The following is a 16,974-nucleotide window of genomic DNA, read 5'->3' on the forward strand; positions in this document are numbered from 1 at the left end:
GAAAACCATTCTTCACCGCTAAGTCCCATAGTCAAATGGCCTCCTGGCACAGAGCCGAGGAGCGTGCCCCCCCTTGCCTGTTCACATAGAACATGGCTGTTGTGTTGTCTGTGAGGACCTGAACCATCCTGCCTCTCAGGACACTGAGGAAGACCTTGCAGGCCAGACGGATCACTCTGAGCTCTCTGACATTGATATGGAGAGCTCTCTCTTGCGGCGACCAAGGCTCAGGTCCTTGCTGATATGGGCCCCCCACCCCACGTCTGAGGCATCCGTTATCAGCGTCACTGAAGGAGCCAGGTCTCTGAAGGGAACCCCTTTCAGAATCTCCCTTGGGTCCCGCCACCAGTCCAGGGAGGACAGTACCTGTGTGGGGACCGTAACCACCCTGTTTAGCGAGTGTCTGGCTGGTATATATACCGAGGCCAGCCACCCTTGTAGAGGTCTGAGTTTGAGGCGAGCCAGCCTCACCACGTATGTACATGCCGTCATATGTCCTAACAGCTGAAGGCAATGCCTGGCTGTCATCATGGGGGACCTGTGCAACTCGTTGATTATGGCGGCCATGGTCTCGAACCAAGACCGTGGGAGGAAGGCCCTGGCCTGAGTGGATCTAGGGTGGCCCCTATGAACTCTATGCACTGCACCGGGGCGAGCGTGGACTTCTGCTCGTTGATGAGCAGCCCCAGTTTGGTGCATGTGGCGCAGGTGAGAGTCAGGCTGCTCTCCACGTGGGCCCTGGACCTGCCCCGGATCAGCCAATCTGAACCCCCCTGCAGCACAGGTGGGCCGCTACTACTGCCATACATTTTGTGAAGACCCTGGGGGCGGATGAGAGGCCAAAGGGCATGGCCGCAAATTGGTAATGGCATCCCACTACCATAAATCTGAGGAACTTTCTGTGGCTGGGAAGGATAGTAATGTGGAAATATGCATCCTTGAGGTCTAGGGCAGCATACCAGTCCCCTGGATCTAGGGTGGGAATGATGGATGTTAGGGAAACCATGTGGAACCTGGTGCGCCTGATAAACCTGTTCAGATGGCGGAGGTCTAAAATAGGCCTAAGGCCCACCTTGGCCTTGAGGATTAAGAAGTACCGTGAGTAGAATCCCCTCCCCCGTTCCTGTGGAGGAACTTCTTCTACCGCTCCGAGCAGGAGCAAAGAGTTGACCTCTTGTATGAGGAGCTGCTCATGAGCGGGGTCCCTGAAGAGGGGCTGGATAAGGGGAGAGTTTGGGGGACAGGCCATAAGCTGGAGGGTATAGCCCCGAGGACTATCCTGAGGACCCAGCGGTCCATAGTGATGGTTTCCCATTCTGCGTAGTATGGCCCTAGCCTGTGAGCAAAGGACCGGGATAGATCCAGGGGGAAAAGAGAAGTGCCACCCTCGTGCACATCGTCAAAATCATTCATTATTGCCCTTACTAGGGCCTTGCTGAGGACCTGCCGAGGACCCCTGACGGTCGCGGCAGTAGGGGCCCCTATAACGGTCCCGACCCCTCCTAGGTTGGGCGGGTCTGGGGGGGCAGCCTAGGTGGCGGCTGTGGCTGCCTCTGGGCCTGAGGCCGAGACTGGCGCCTCGAGGCCTGTGGGGTGTATAGCCCAAGGGACTTTAGGGTGGCTCAAGAGTCCTTCAGGGCATGCAGCTTCTCATCTGTCCTCTCTGAGAAGAGCATTCGCTACTGCCACACCTTCCTGGGAGAGTGTGGCGAAGTCCGCCGCCTGGTCAGAGGATAGCCCTGACTGGAACCTCTGCAGCGAGGACCAGAGGTTCAAGTTGTATCTCCCGAGGAGGGCTTGATGGTTTGCAACTCTCTACTGCAGGGCTGCAGTGGAGTACATCTTGCAGCCAACCAAGTCCAGCTTCTTATTGTCCTTGTCCTTTGGGGTATTACCCTGGCCACCCTGGCGATCTCGCTGGTTAGCGGCCTCCACCACAAGTGTCCCCGGGGCTGGGTGATTATAAAGAAAGTCAAAGCCCTCCTTGGAAACGTAATATTTTCATTCCACCCCTTTAGAGGTGGGGGCCACCAAAGAAGGGGTTTGCCAGAGTGTTCTGGCAATCTTCATCACCCTCTCATGGATTGGCAAGGCAACTCGAGAGGGACCTGCTGACCCAGATATCCCAAAGAGGGGGTCCTCCTCCTCCGACATCTCTTTAAGCTCCAGGCTTAAATTTCCTGCCACCCTTATTAGCAGGTCCTGGTGGGCCCAGAAATCAAAAAGTGGGGCCTTATGGTCTCAGGCAGCCGCCTCATCGGGGGACGAGGACGACGACTGTGGCAGGGGCCTTCCTCTGGGTCTGACCCCTCCTCCGAGGGGTGACCCTGTTCCGGGTGGGTCGGTGGTGGAGGTACTGGTTGGGCCACCGAGGAATGAATGGAGGTGGTCCCTTGGCCCATCTGGGCACCCCAGGGCCCCCAGTATGGCCACTGCCAGGGGCCTTGAGGCCACGCCGGTGCCGGCATCTGCACCTGCTGCATTGTGCTCGGCTGGCGAGTCTGGGACCCAGAGCCACTGGACCGCCGCTTGTGGTACCGGGGAGGTGAACGGCCCCGGGAAGATGAAGACGACGACCGGCGGTGCCGACGTCTTCGGTGCCGCCGGGGGGACCGACTATTGGAGGAGCCAGATGACCTCCTCCCGTGCCTTGAACTCTTTCGGTGACGTTTTCCACCTCGGGAGTTGGAGCGGCGTCGCCTGTATCTCCGCGACGAAGAATCGGAGCACAATCGCCTCCTCGGTGCCGAGGCGATCGGTGCTGGCTCAGGCGGTGCTGAGGCAGTTGGTGCCAGCTCAGGCGGTGCCGAGGCAAGCTGTGTCCGCACCAGCGGTGCCGATGGTGCTGGGGTCCGTGGTGGAGCCAAAGTAGCCGATTCCAAAGCAACCGGTACCGAAGCGCTTGATGGGGTTACCGGCACCGTGATCCAAACCGGTGTTGTGGATCGGTGCCAAGCGAGGCTCTGTACCAAAGTACCAGAGCCGGAGCTGTGACCCCTGCACGAGGCGAAGCTGGAACGACGTCGTCTCTCGCGCTTGCCTCTCAACCGCCCTCGGTGCCGCGGAGCTCGACGACTCAGAGTCGGAGCTAGGAGGGGAGCCTGCACTCTCTACCCTCCTCGACCGTCTGGGAGGAGACTACGACTCCTGTCTCCGCCACCCACCGGGGCAACCCAGCACGGGTTTACCCCGAGACACCAGTCCCGGAGCCCTCGGCCGAGGCGGGGACGGAGGTATGGGCAGGCCCATGAGGGTGCATGCCACCGCGAAAGCCTCCAGCAAAGACGGCCCTTGCAGGGTCGCTCCCCCACCCCCAGGAGTCAGGGAAGGCTCCCTGCGAGGAGATGCCGGTGCCGGAGTAACCTCCAAGGCATGTGGCTGGGGCATCTCCTGTGCTGCTCCCTGCTGTACCGGTCACAGGGAGGAGTCCATATGCACGGCCTCGGGCCGCTTCTTCTTCTTCAGAACTGTAGGTTTCGGTGCCGGAGTCAGTGCCGATGGAGTGCTCCGCACCGAGGAGATGCTCGGTGCTGTCGGCAAATGCGATGGCTCAGAGTCCGGATGGCCATCAGGATGGCCTTTAGCCTGGTGTCCCGTTCTTTCTGGGTCCGCGGCTTGAAGGCCTTGCAGACCTTGCATTTCTCACGTCTATGCTGCTCCCCGAGGCACTGGAGGCAGCGATCGTGAGGGTCACTTACAGCAAAAAGTTTAGCACATACGGTGCAGGCTTTAAAGCCGGTGGAGCCAGACATGGCTCAGCTATAGCCCCTGAGGGCTGCTAACTAATTACTTATCTAGCTTAACACTAATCTATGGTAATCAACTGTAACAAAGAACACTCTAAGTACTAAGGGAGGCTACTTGCGATATGCAAGAGGCAAACGTTCCAGCAACCGTCACAGGCAGAAAGAAGGAACTGAGGGGCCTCAGGGTCGGTGGCGCCCTATGTACCGCAGCATGAGCACGGCACTCCAGGGGGTGCCTGAGCCAACCCTACGGGGAGTGCTAAGGAAAAAAGTTCCGGGAATCTGTGCACGGGGCACGCACACACCTATATCGGAATGGATATGAACAATCACTCGAAGAGAGAATGAAAACTTTGCATTTTCCCCTAACTTTTCCTCCTCTTTCCTTCCCACACCTCCACACCTTACCTCTCTCTAACCCAAGTCTCTCTCCACACCCTTCGACTATTGCAACACAACCAGTCAAGTTGTAACAGGGTGTCTGACCTTGTAAAGGTGACCTGCAAAGTGCAAAAGGTTGGGCTGTGTCCCTCTTGGGTGCTTTTTATGTTGCATTGAAAAAGATCCAACAGGTTCTTCCCCCTCCACAGCAAAAGATCAATTTAAAAGAGAGACAACAACTTTTTAACATTACAAATTCAGGTCTTTCCTACCACAGAAGACTATGAAGAGCTGAAGAACTAGGAGAATTATGATATCACATGCAAGAATGTAGAAGAGCAACTTCTAGTAACAAAAGGGAAGGAGTTTTTATTTAGAGTGTTTACACCTATTTGTTTGTTATTTTGTTTACACCTATTTAACTCAAAGATTTGGGAAGGAAGCTCTTTTTTTAAGGACTCAGTACCTCTTCATCTAAAGGCACGGAGAGCACCCAATCCACATTTTTGTGATGCTCAGTAAATCCTCCAGTAAGACTGGGCATAACTTGACCAGAAGTACAAAAGGAGCAAGAGATTAAGGTATTTTTAAAGAGTTTTCCTGACTTCTTTATGCATTAGAATAGCAAAAGAGGGAAAATTTTTATTCTTTTGCAGGTTACTTCCTCGTAAGAAATTACTTCTCAGGCCAGACCTCTGACAACTGAGAAGGAGGAAAGGGAGTTGTTACCCATCTTCCTTTGCCCTGCCTAAGGACATCACTGCTTTTGAAACGTGCTCACCTTCATCTAATCCATAACCTAGAATCTCATTTACCTATTTACATTTTTGGGAATTTAAAGAGAGCCATCATCTTAAATGACAATTCCAATTGCATTGCCCAGTTAAAAAAATAGCTGCAAAGTTGTTTGTTTGCTGCACACATGTACACACAGAAATTCCAACAGGTACTTTTCACTGAAACATCAGTGTTGGTATACCTAAGGGAAAGGGGAAATGTCTGGACTTTTGAAAGGTTGTGCCTTTTTACTTTTCTTCCCTCTGATCACCTGGATCAGCTTGAAAGAGGCTTTTGATTATGTCTGAGACTGTTTGTTTTTATACTGCCTTAGAACTCCTCTACACAGCCTCAGGATGTGCTTTCCTAGTTTACAGTGCTGGCTACTAGCTCAGACTAGTAGAACTGCACAATGCTTAGAGACAACAACTGCGCTGCCGCTGCCTCAAAGATTCTTTTGTGCCAGCACTCCTTGCTTACTTTCTCCCTGTCTTCTCCCCTAAAACAGTCCAAGCTTTCCCTGGTACGGCATTACAGGATGTGCAGAATAAGATGCCATATACCCAGGGCATTGATCACCTATATAAAAAGGGAAAAGGAAAAGAAATCACAAGACACTAACGTATTTTTACACTTGCAACACTGAGCAGTCTCTCTCTGTATCATGATCTCATTTGCGGAAGCTCTGTGAAATCCTTACAGATGGGAAATTATTTCAGGTCATGTGTCAGATAACAGTGGTGATGTTTACCAAACACATTCAAAAATACATTTGGCAGATTATCAGCTGAAAAAACTACCCCAAATTTAAAAAAAACAACAGATTCTCAGTTTTAAAAAGCAAGCTCCTGATTTGCTATTAATTTTCCTTCGACTTATGTATTCTGACAAGTAAGTGGTTAAGTAATTCCAGCCGGGCATGCTAAACAACTGCTCAATATAGATTTGTTCCCAGAATAGGTTACTTGCAACACAGCCACTAGGGAGTGCTCTTGCTCTAATTTTCGACCTCTTTAAAGGCAGAATTGCCCCCACAATGGCTCACAGGAGCTATGATCATGAACAGCAAGAGCGCAACTGAGCCATCAGTCTGATCCAGATAGTGAACATTTTAAGCCTCTCAGTTGGCTATTAGTACAGAAAAGGCTAGCAGCAGCTGCAATTTGCCCAGTCAGCAGAGATAAGAAGCATCTGTGACTTTGAACAAACTGGAAGAGAAATTTGAGAAAAATGTGTTTCCTAACCCTATCCCTCCAAGTATAAATTGGGGTTTCTAAGCCAAATGGTGGCAGTCACTTTGCTAAACACAGCAATGGTATTTGTGAGGTTTATTCAAATACCCAAGAGAATATTTCCTCCTGCACAGAGTTTAAGTCAAGATAACGCAGGCATTTTGCACATAAAAAAGGGACAGACTATAAATAAATAACTTTACACTTCTATAAAAGCTCCCAGTGGAGGAACTTAAAGCTCACACATATTAATCAAGCCCCTGGTACTATTCCCTTTCCACAGATGGAGAAAGGGAAATTATTCCTCCAAGGCTGGAGAGCAAATAACTATGGTTTTGGTGAAAAGTGGGAACCACCCAACAAACTGTTTCAATAAATGCATGGGAAGTAGGAGAAGTATAGAGGTTTAAGGACAGGAATAGTTTATTTTGATATTACTTTACACCAGAGCCTTTGCATTAGTAGGAGCATTGCCTGCAGATCGTGGGAAGTGATTATTCCCCTCTATTTGGCATTGGTGAGGCCGCATTTGGAGTATTGTGTCCAGTTTTGGGCCCCCCACTACAAAAAGGATGTGGACAAGTTGGAGAGAGTCCAGCGGAGGGCAACAAAAATGATTAGGGGGCTGGAGCATAAGACTTATGAGGAAAGGCTGAAGGAACTAGGCTTGTTTAGTCTGCAGAAGAGAAGAATGAGGGAGATTTGATAGCAGCCTTTAACTACCTGAAAGGGGGTTCCAGGGAGGATGGAGCTAGGCTGTTCTCGGTGGTGACAGATGACAGAACAAGGAGCAACGGTCTCAAGTTGCAGTGGGGGAGATCTAGATTGGACATTAGGAAAAAGTTTTTCACTAGGAGGGTGGTGATGCACTGGAATTGATTACCTAGGGAGGTGGTGGAATCTCCATCTTTAGAGGTTTTTAAGCTGCGGCTTGACAAAACCCTCGCTGGGATTATTTAGCTGAGGTTGGTCTTGCTTTGAGCAGGGGGTTGGACTAGATGACCTCCTGAGGTCCCTTCCAACTCTGTGATTCTAAGTGACATGTGAAAGCCCTTATAAAATGGATTGTCTTGAAAGCACAAGGCAGCCAGTGGTTGCTTTTTAATTACAAAGGGGAGAACAAAGCTGATCAGTGTCAGGTTATTACTAGGGAACTCACATATTATGTTCCCAGGATAGGAAGTCCAAGCAAATAGTGTCTAGCCCTTTATCGAGGAAAATACAAGACCAAGAAAATGCATTCTGGGCTGTATATTTATTTATGACCAAGCAATAGCATGCATATTTATACTAAACACAGAACAGCCCTGAAGCCCTGGCATATCCAGTGCAATCTCAATATTGCAAAGCCAGGAGTCTCCTGTTTTAGACTGTTAAAAGCTGGGGGAGTCAATTAGGCAAGTGAGCAAGTGTGAGTAATATATGAAAGTGGGATCAGAGAAATATTGAATTAGTTTGGGGAACATTAAAAACCAGATTTGGGAAAAATGTTCAATACAACACAGTGACTTGGGTCTTGGTAGAAGCAGGAGTGTGTTTTTTAGGGTAATTATACTTGCCCTCCCGCTCTGCTGTCTGGAAGCACAGAGTGCGCCCGCAGACTGGGGAAGAACAAAAAGTCCACAATTAAAGATGACAAGCATGTCATTGCAACAGCGGCCTCATTTACAGCTGAGGACAGCAAACAGCAAGAGAAAAATGCAATGTCCTAATCCTTTCTAACAGGAAGGACCAAGGGGGGAAAAAAGGCATCATTTTCTTTTCTAAATGAAAGATTCAGTATCAACAACTAAAATAAAAAGGAAGAAGCCACATTGCCCTTTGCTTTGCCTTTAACTGACAGCACAGCAATGAATGATGCCATCTGAAATATTCTGCTGTGTCCTTCTGTGTCCTTCAAGAGGTTGGAGCAGACAGACAGGCTCATGACTGGCATATTTTATAGTAAGTACTTCCTGAAACTGGGTTCATGCACTCAGTTGCCACAATCTCCAGTGGCAAAACTAACACAACCACAGCAACACACCTTTACCATGCTGCTAACATCATTTTACCACAAAAGGCACCACTCCCACAAGGAGCACAACACAAACTGGTAGCTTGTGGCAGAGATGGGAAAACCGTATGTGTTCAATGCTATCATCAACTTTGAGCACCAAAAGCAACATGCACCAGTATCTGGTAGCCAGAAATCCTGATTCTAATGCAAGGTTAAAGCAAATGGATGCCATCTGATTTGTCACATAAGTGCCATTTTCTACTAAGAACAGTGCTTGTGCTTAACGCATCACACTGAGCCCAGCTTTCAGAGGCTCTGAGCATCCATCATTCCCACTGAAGTCAGGTCACGTATGGATTTCAAGTCCCAGACTACACCCCCCACCCCAGTTTTCATGCCCTGATTTAGTCTACTCATACTTGCCTCAAACGTGACGAAGTCATCAAATTCATCAGGACAGACTGAAGGTTCCTCCTCATTGGTATATCCCATATCATACAACTGGCTGTCAGAATCTGGAACAGAACAGAACAGAAAAGGTAAGCTGTTATTAGCAGGGAGAAAAGTTTTTGAGAGATCAGAAGTAGATTTCAATCCTAAAATGAAGAGCGTATCCCTGCGAGAGCTGGTAGTTGTGGGGCAGAGTTGAGAGAGGACTTAATTTTCAACAGAGGTAATATTTGAAATCATTGTTCAACACCCCAGTTTGACATCAGCTAAAGTCACAGGATTAGTCCAGTTAAAAAAGTGCTTCCCACATTAGGTCCTTGGAGTCCCTCCCCACCTTGAAGTCGATTGGCAGCTAGGTTACTCTCTTCCCCGCTCAACATACCCTGGCACAACTGCTGCCATCTCTCCTTTCTTTGCTCTTTATTCTGCTGTGCTATATTTGGTCACTCCTCTTTTCGCTGCTCTCCCCTTTCAATGCTGCCTTTCCCCACTTCCCCATTCTCCTACTCAGCAGAAGGGTAGGGGCAAGGGATCCATTAACTCCACACTAGACTGAACTGACTGCCCTAGGAATGTGGAAAAGAACAGGCTGCTGCTGAACCTGCAGTCATTACATCTCCATGAAGAGCCACTGTGACAGAAGGGCAGGGAAAGGGGGTGGCTTTCAAGGAGCTTTACTTTAGTACCCAAAACACAAGCATCTTTACATTAGAGCAGACCTCAGACCATAGAATTATTCTCAGCCCCAAGGCTCCCTTCTGCACAAGTCCTCCCTAACTCTCTGAGCGATACCGATCACTCCTCTGGTGGAGGACACATGGTCCAGGTTGAGAAACACTGGATTAAAGTCAGATACCTTATACTGTAGGCTCAAAATATATGGTGGGAGCAGGACCACATCTCTTGAACTTACACCTATCAAAGCCCTTTAACTTAGATAAAGTTAACCAGGGCAAGGAACCAACATGGACACTAGTGATTTGTGGGAAGCTCTAACCACATTGTATTTTGGAAACCGGAGGGTTTCCCCCTCACAACTGACAGAGGTGGATGGTCAAAGAGTGCAGAAAGCACAGCCCTTGTTCATATGTCCTTTAAGCTAGCTGTTTCCCAACAAACTGACTCTGAAGCCGATTCAGATCTCTTCGAGGTTCAGTTCAAATTAAGGTTTGTCTACACGTCATATGACACTTTGCTGCTGTGCTTGATCTCAACATTAAAACCACCAGGATAGGAATGTGTGTAAATTCCTCTGTAGAGTACGTTCCTTATATAATCACAGCATATGCTTTTTTTTTTTTTTTTTAAATCATATGAACACAAGTTCTAAGTCTGTCCATAAAAAATTAAGAAGCTTTTGCTATTAATAGATGTGACTTGTTATTAACAGTAGGAGGCCGCATGGTCTATTGGTATTATTATTTGCACAGAACACTGGATTGGGAGTCAAGAGACGGGGGTTCTATTTCCAGCTCTGCAATCATGGTCAAATTATTCTCCCCCGCCCCTTCTCCATTTCCCTTTCCAGCCATTTACTTGTCTATTGCAAACTCTCTGGGACAGGGACTGTCCCAATCTCCATTGTGGCTACTAGGCACTACTGGAATACAAACAAACAATCATCTAAACAAGCTGCTTTCAGTCAGTTCTATGTCAGGTATCCACCTGTTCTGCAATTTTAAAAGCCTGGGGAATAGAGATTTTACCCTAGGGGAGAAGAAAAACTTCCTCCGGCAAGCACCACCCCCAAGTGATGTTTACAAGAAAACTTCACTGGTATCATCAATAGGTCTTCTGAGCAGCAAAACCAAGGAGAGGGTCACAGGAGATGCTGCTCAGAAACCTGAGAAGCAGCAGGAACTCAAATCCCCCAGGAAGTGGTGAAGATGGTCTGAAACGTGCATACCTGGTTTAACTAGATTGCTGTATTCATTACAGTACATTTATTTAATCCCCTCTTTCAAAAAGGGTTGGGTTTGTTTTTTTTAAATTTTGAAAAAGGAGAAAACATCTCTTAAAAACAGGCCTGATTATTCCATGGCTCCAGATCTCCTTCACATAGGGTTACCAGATTTCAGGTTCCTAAAAAGAGGACACTGCCGGAGCGGAGGGAGGAGGAGTTCGAAGAGGGAGTAATAGTTGAGGGTGCTGGGGGGTGAGGGTGTGTGTTTGTGTACATACGTACACTTACTAGGAGGGGGTACCTGTAGCAGGGGTATTCACTGGAGGTGGTGGGCAGTGTCGCCTCCTGCCAAGGTGGCAGGGCAGGTCCAGAATGCAGCAACAGCCATCAGTCAGTGCCTCTCTGCAGGACCCCCTTCCCGCCCATCCAGGCTCTGGCTCCTCCCAACCCTGGGATCTGGTAGCCACAGGGGAATGGACCAATCAGCTGCGGATGGATGGGAGGGACCATTCAGGAAGTGGACCATTGAGTGTTCTTTCTGAGCTGCCATAACTGCTCTGCAAAAATCCCAGACATTGCCTGGTATTCAAAAAATCCACCCAGACAGAGGGTGGAAGATCAAAAAAGAGGCAATGTCCAGGAAAAGCTGGATGTATGGTAACCCTACTTTCACACCTGTCTCCTCCTGCCCCCTTTCACTCTCTCTAACTCACCCACAGCCAAGGGCTACAGTAATCTTCCCTAAAAGCTATCAAGGCTGCTCTTTCAACAGGCCAGTAAAAACAGAACATTATATAATAAACACACGCAGACACACATGGAAATCAGGCTCCGGCAGCTATATATAACTGTGTACCTTGGTTTGAGGGATACCCTCAGCACGTCTACGTACTGTAAAGCTGTCTGCCTCATTTGGATGAAGTCTGCAACACATCTCATTCAATTTTGAGGAGAATATGGACATAAGTTGCCCCATCTGTTTTTGGCATGGTTAAGCTGAAGAGGTATCCCTGTACAGTCAGATATTCTATTTTTACCATGATTTGTTCTTGGTAGCACCACTAAAAAGAGCTTTGCAAGAAAGAAAAATGTATAGGTTTCCCAATAGCTGACTGCACACTTGCCATCCTTTCATTCTGCAGGAGCAAGGATGGAGACAGGCTCGTTTCCACATCCCTCCAACTTACAACTGCTTTCTCCACTAACAGCAGAGCTGCAGAGAGCAGACAGTGAAGACAAAAAAAAAAGCGAACACGATGGGTTGAGATTTTTACTCAGCTTATTATCTTTCCTCTTATGGCAGGTTCTTTCCCCCAACCCCCTCCATCCCATATGGCGCTTTGTGTGTACCAAGGGTTGCTATGGAGATCTTGCCTGCCTGTCCTCCAACACAATAGACTGCAGTAAGCTTTCAAATTCCTATCCAAATGAGCAGAAAAACAAAAGAATTACCTAGCTGCTTATTAGGAGCTCCAGACCCATAAACACTGCCTTCACGTGGATGTACAAATACACATGTGAAGTCAGCAGGATATAAAAGACCCTACCCAGACTAGAATTTTTTCTGAAATGCTCCCACTATCACACTACCAGCAGTACAGCTCCACCAGCAGCAGCAATAGTGGGAGTTTTAGGCCAGATGTACACTTACCTAAAAATTCGGCGGCAGTCACTCAAGCTACACAGAGTAGCTGGCGTAACTCCCGTTGACTTCTTAACTTCTGTTGTACGCGGTGTCTTCAATGCACTGTGCCAACGGGAAATGCATTCCTGTTGATGCAACGCTACGCCACTTTAGGGGGTGGTTTTAGTGCATCGACTTCCGGATTGATTGAGCGGGTCTTCACTGACTGCTCAATCGATCCAGTAAGATCAGTGTGTACATAACCAGTGTTTACACATGGTAGACTATCAACCTGCTTCAACAGGCTTAGAACTAGGACAATGACATGGGAAACACCCCTGCAAACTCCCTCTTCCTCCCTCATCTGCTCTCCTCTAACTGGCCATGTGGCCAAGTGACTACATCTCTGATCTCCCTCACGTCCACGTCCTTCCTCTGACTTTCTGCTGGTTGTTTCCCCTCGCAGTACAAACATGCTTTAATCTCTCCAATTTAAACAAGGCACCTTGACTCCATTTGCCTCTCCATCCATCCCCACTTCTCCCCTTCGTTTGAGTTCATTGAACATGCCGTCTGGAATTCTCGTCTTTCAATTCCATCCCAGGCCCTCTCCAATCTGACTGCCATTTCTAGCGCCCCACTGAAACCATTCTCACCAAAGTCTCTACTGACTTCTTCTTGGCCACAGCTCAGAACCAGCCCCCACTATTTTCCTCCTCAGCCAGTCAGCTGCCTTCAACCCCACTGACCACACGCTTCATCTGATCTTGTCCTCCCCTGGTTCTCCTCCTACCTCTCAAATTGCTCCTTCTGCATGTCCTTCACAGGCTCCCCATTCCCACTCCAACTTTCTGTTGTGGTTCCACAGCGCTTCGTCCTTGGTCTCTTGTCTCCTTCTATATCTTGGCTGTGGGTAATTTTATCCGTGGACACATCCATAGAATCATAGAAGATTAGAGTTGGAAGGGACCTCAGGAGGTCATCTAGTCCAATCCCCTGCTCAAAGCATTCAATCATCAACATCATCTCTATGCCAATCACTCCCAGATCTACCTTTCTATTCCAGGCCTATCGTCTTTTGTCCAAACTATGTCCCAGCCTCCTTCTCTCGGTCATCTCCTCATGATATCCAGCTTTCAGGTTAAGCTCAGCATGGCCAGAACAGACTTCCTATTCCGCTCAAATGTGTCCTCCATTTCTTTATTCCCTGCCTTTCTCGATCTCTGTGGACATCACCACAAGCCTCATGGTCATTCAGAGCCATAATCTGGGTGTCATCTTCAACTCAGCCTTCTTTAGATCACTACATCCCAGGCTGTATCTAAATCTTGCCACTTCTTTCTGCATAACATCCCCAAGAAACAGCCTTTCCTACTTCATCCAGCATCTCACATCTCAATTACTAGAACATGTTCTTCTCTGGCTTTCACAAATCCCATCTTGCCCTGCTTGTATCCATTCAAAATGCTGCTACAATGGTCATTTCCCCATCTTATCACTTTGAGTACGTCACCCCTCTCTTTGCATCCCTCCACTAGTGCCTTTTTCTCCCTCCCATCCAACATAAGCTACTGATCTTTGCTTTCAGGGTCCTCCACAGCCTACCACCTCTCATACACTATCGAGATATGAATCACCTCTGATCAGCCATTGTCAAATATTCAAACAATCATCTTTATGCTTTCTCTCATACCACCCTACATTCATAGTGGGGGCTCCCCATAAACATCTGCAAAGCTCCCTCATTGTCCACATTCAAATCCCTTCCTAAACTCTCCTATGTTATGATGCCTACAAAAACACTCTTGACAATGGTTAGACAGATGATATACAGAGGCCACTGCCTATCACATGGACCCCTTGTGATCCCCTGGCCTGTCTGTATCCCCCCGTTATCTCATTTTATAATTCAATTGTAAGCTCCTTGGAGTTAGATCTTGTCTTTTTGTTTTGTGTTTATACAGCACCTAGCTAGCACAATAAGATCCTAATCCATGATTGGGGCTTCTAGACATTACAGCAGTACAATAATAGCATAGTTGGTACTATAATGGTGAAAAATTTCCCCCAAAAGTCTAGCCCAGACACTGTCACAAAGGGAGCAGGATGGGTTAATGTACTACACCTCACAATGGGAGGGCATGACCTCCTCGAGTTCTAGCCTCAGCTCTGACAGTGATGTCTGTGGCTTTGGCCAACTCATTGCAGCTCTCCGTGTCTCAGTTTTTCCATTTGTCAAAAGGGAGCTAATTCATTGGGATGATGTGAGGATAAGCATTTTTAAAGAGCTTTGTGGGAGCAGAAGTATGATTTCCTGAAAGGCTTGAGTTACACTACAAAGCAAAATGTGGAGCTATAACGCAGGAAGTCATGAGTAGAGATGGCTCCTGAAATAGATTAAAAACCAGCTTGCAAAGTGAAGCAGAGGATTTCAGTAGAAAGAGAGCACTTCAGAGTGGAGAGCAGTGACATGCAGGTCACTAGCAGAGCCAATAGTGTCTACTTAACTTCAGAATGACCTATAAAAATAGATCCTTTCAAAGGTGTTTAAATGAGTTGACAACACATACTGTATCTGGTGCTGGGAGCTACAGAGCCAACACACTCAGTGATTTGAACAGTAAGGATTACATAGGGATAATTTACTTGAATTAATCAATGTCAGGTAATGAGACTGAGAACAGCATGAATAGTAAGTGTAGAGAAGAGACTAGGAAAGAGACCTAGAGTCCTTGTAAAAGAGTTTGGGGCAGGGATAGGGTGGGAAGCAAGAGGACAGATGGAATCGTAGCATGAACCTCAGAAAGGTAGGCCGACATATTGTTTAACTCAGACAATAACTCGACACCAAAAAACGATGGACAGCAGTTAAGGGGACGAACCTATTTAAAAACAGAGTTTTAAAACAAGGTTGTCAAAAGTTGGAGTAAACACGAGAAACTGTCAGGGTTAGCAAGAGGTAAGGACTGACTCTGTCCAAGAGGGCAGAACACATCTGTACAAGCAGACCCTCAGCAGAGGGTCAAGCTTTTAACTGGATTTCTCAGGTTAGAGAGATACTAAATAGCTTGATTGGTATTTCCAGAGACATTGCTGCACCACATGCTTTTCTTTTAGTCCCAAAAACAGTCATCCGTTCTTACTAATTGCAGGACAGAATTAGCACTGGCCTAATAGTCTTCCTCCTTTAGGGAGGAAATGTACTTTATAAACCAGATTTCCATTTCAGCAAGAGGAGACCTTCACTTGGCAGTGCCTTCTCTATGTACAAATGGGTGGTACTGATCAGGGGCTGGACAGGGGAGGGGAACGTCTCACCCCTTTCCACACTCTCCCGTCTCATTTCTTTACACCAATTGCACTTTCGGACTCCACAAGTGGGCAACACTAGGGTTCTTTCTGCATTTCCACAGCTCGAAGACGGACTTAATTCTTAAGCATCCAAGGGCTCAGGATAACCATCTCTTCTGCTCTTTGGCTTCATGCAAGTCCCACAAAAGGAGCCAAGAACCGATGAAGGAGTCAGTCTGCTTCTCCCCAGCTTTGGAGAGTCACTCCCCCCGATCATGCTAGTGAATGGGGGATTAGATTATGGGAGCTACACAGTGCTGCTGTGAGACACATCATAAGGCTTTCAGCCCACACTCCATGCATTGTTAGAAGGACGAAAGCATCTGGGGACATGGGGGGAAGTGTTACAAAGTGGGAGAATTGTGAAGGGAGCAGTCAGGCCTGGAATATGGTGAGGAGAAAGCAGAGATCTAGGAAGGAACAAGAAGCCAAGGAAAGGAGTTTGGAGGAGTGCAAGGTTATGGATAGCTGCGGAGTGAAGATGACTAAAAGAACAGAATATGGGGCTGGTGAAAGAACTAGACAAAAGAGGGGGGCACAGAAGAGATCTCCAGTGTGCTGTAGGCCTGTATGTTCTCTCCCTTTAAGGGACAACTTTTTTCCATGAATCTGGGTATCTAAAGGGGAGTCCTTTTCTCTTCTTGTGACCCAGCCTCCTACTATCTGGAGGGATCATGCACTGACTGTGGTTAGGATCAGGGCAGCTTTCTATACACTATATAATATTACATCCAAAGCACTATGTTAAAAGAACTATATAAAGGTTGTGAAGTCAAGCAAACAAAATTTAGCAAGTGTCAGAATGAAGGTTGCCTGTGCACCCTTAATTTGGACCCCCCGGCCCTGCATGAATGATTATGTACACTAATTTGAGGTCTCCAGTTTGAAACACCTAGCTCCTGATTTTTCAGAGTACTCAGTATCTTTATAGCCCTTTATATGTTCAAAGCACGGCTTCAACCAACTTCAGTAGTCAGTGCTCAAAACTTCTACAAATCTGGGCCTAAGACTCCCAAGTTGGGCACTGAGAAAATGAGGAATACACAATCTGTAGCCAGCTGTTAAATTGAGATTAATCCAAAATGTTAAGTGACTTGCTCAGCATCACATAGGAAGACAGTAGCAGAGGCCGAGATAGAATCAAATTTCCAGAGTGGCATTGCACCTCCTTAATCAAAAAATCTTCCTCTTTTCCTCCAATCCCTTGCCTCATTTGCTACACATCTTCCAACTTTTGCAACAAGTTATGCAGGAGTTCTACAGAGAAGAGCCTCACTTGCTACACAACCCTGATTCATTCCCAGAATACCATCCGTCCTGGGCACTAATGAGGCAGGGTTCCTGGGGGGGAAAAGATAACGTCATCACGTAATTAAAAATTGTATCCTAATGCATATGCACATGGTTGCATATTTAGGTTGCAGGGGCAACCCTCATTCTTGTATGTCCTAACATAAGTGCTTCAATTTGCAGTCGTAACATTCTGTTGATGTAGGTTTTTTTAAATGTAA

The 16,974-nt window shown here is 47.5% G+C and overlaps 1 protein-coding gene across 2 annotated transcripts in view; it reads right to left on the reverse strand.

Annotated features, from left to right (window-relative positions):
* The window catches only part of RAB11FIP3 (RAB11 family interacting protein 3), a 184,668-nt gene that overhangs the window by 72,776 nt on the left and 94,918 nt on the right, over positions 1-16,974 (reverse strand). For both annotated transcript variants that reach the window (XM_067534049.1, XM_067534047.1), the window contains exon 3: positions 8,559-8,650. In XM_067534049.1, the coding sequence (XP_067390150.1) occupies positions 8,559-8,650 (92 nt within the window). The remainder of the gene's footprint in view (positions 1-8,558; positions 8,651-16,974) is intronic.

The sequence above is a fragment of the Emydura macquarii genome, unplaced genomic scaffold (genome assembly GCF_026122565.2).
Source record: "Emydura macquarii macquarii isolate MOO-44397 ecotype Brisbane River unplaced genomic scaffold, CSIRO-AGI_Emac_v2 contig_3374, whole genome shotgun sequence".
Classification (NCBI taxonomy): domain Eukaryota; kingdom Metazoa; phylum Chordata; order Testudines; family Chelidae; genus Emydura; species Emydura macquarii.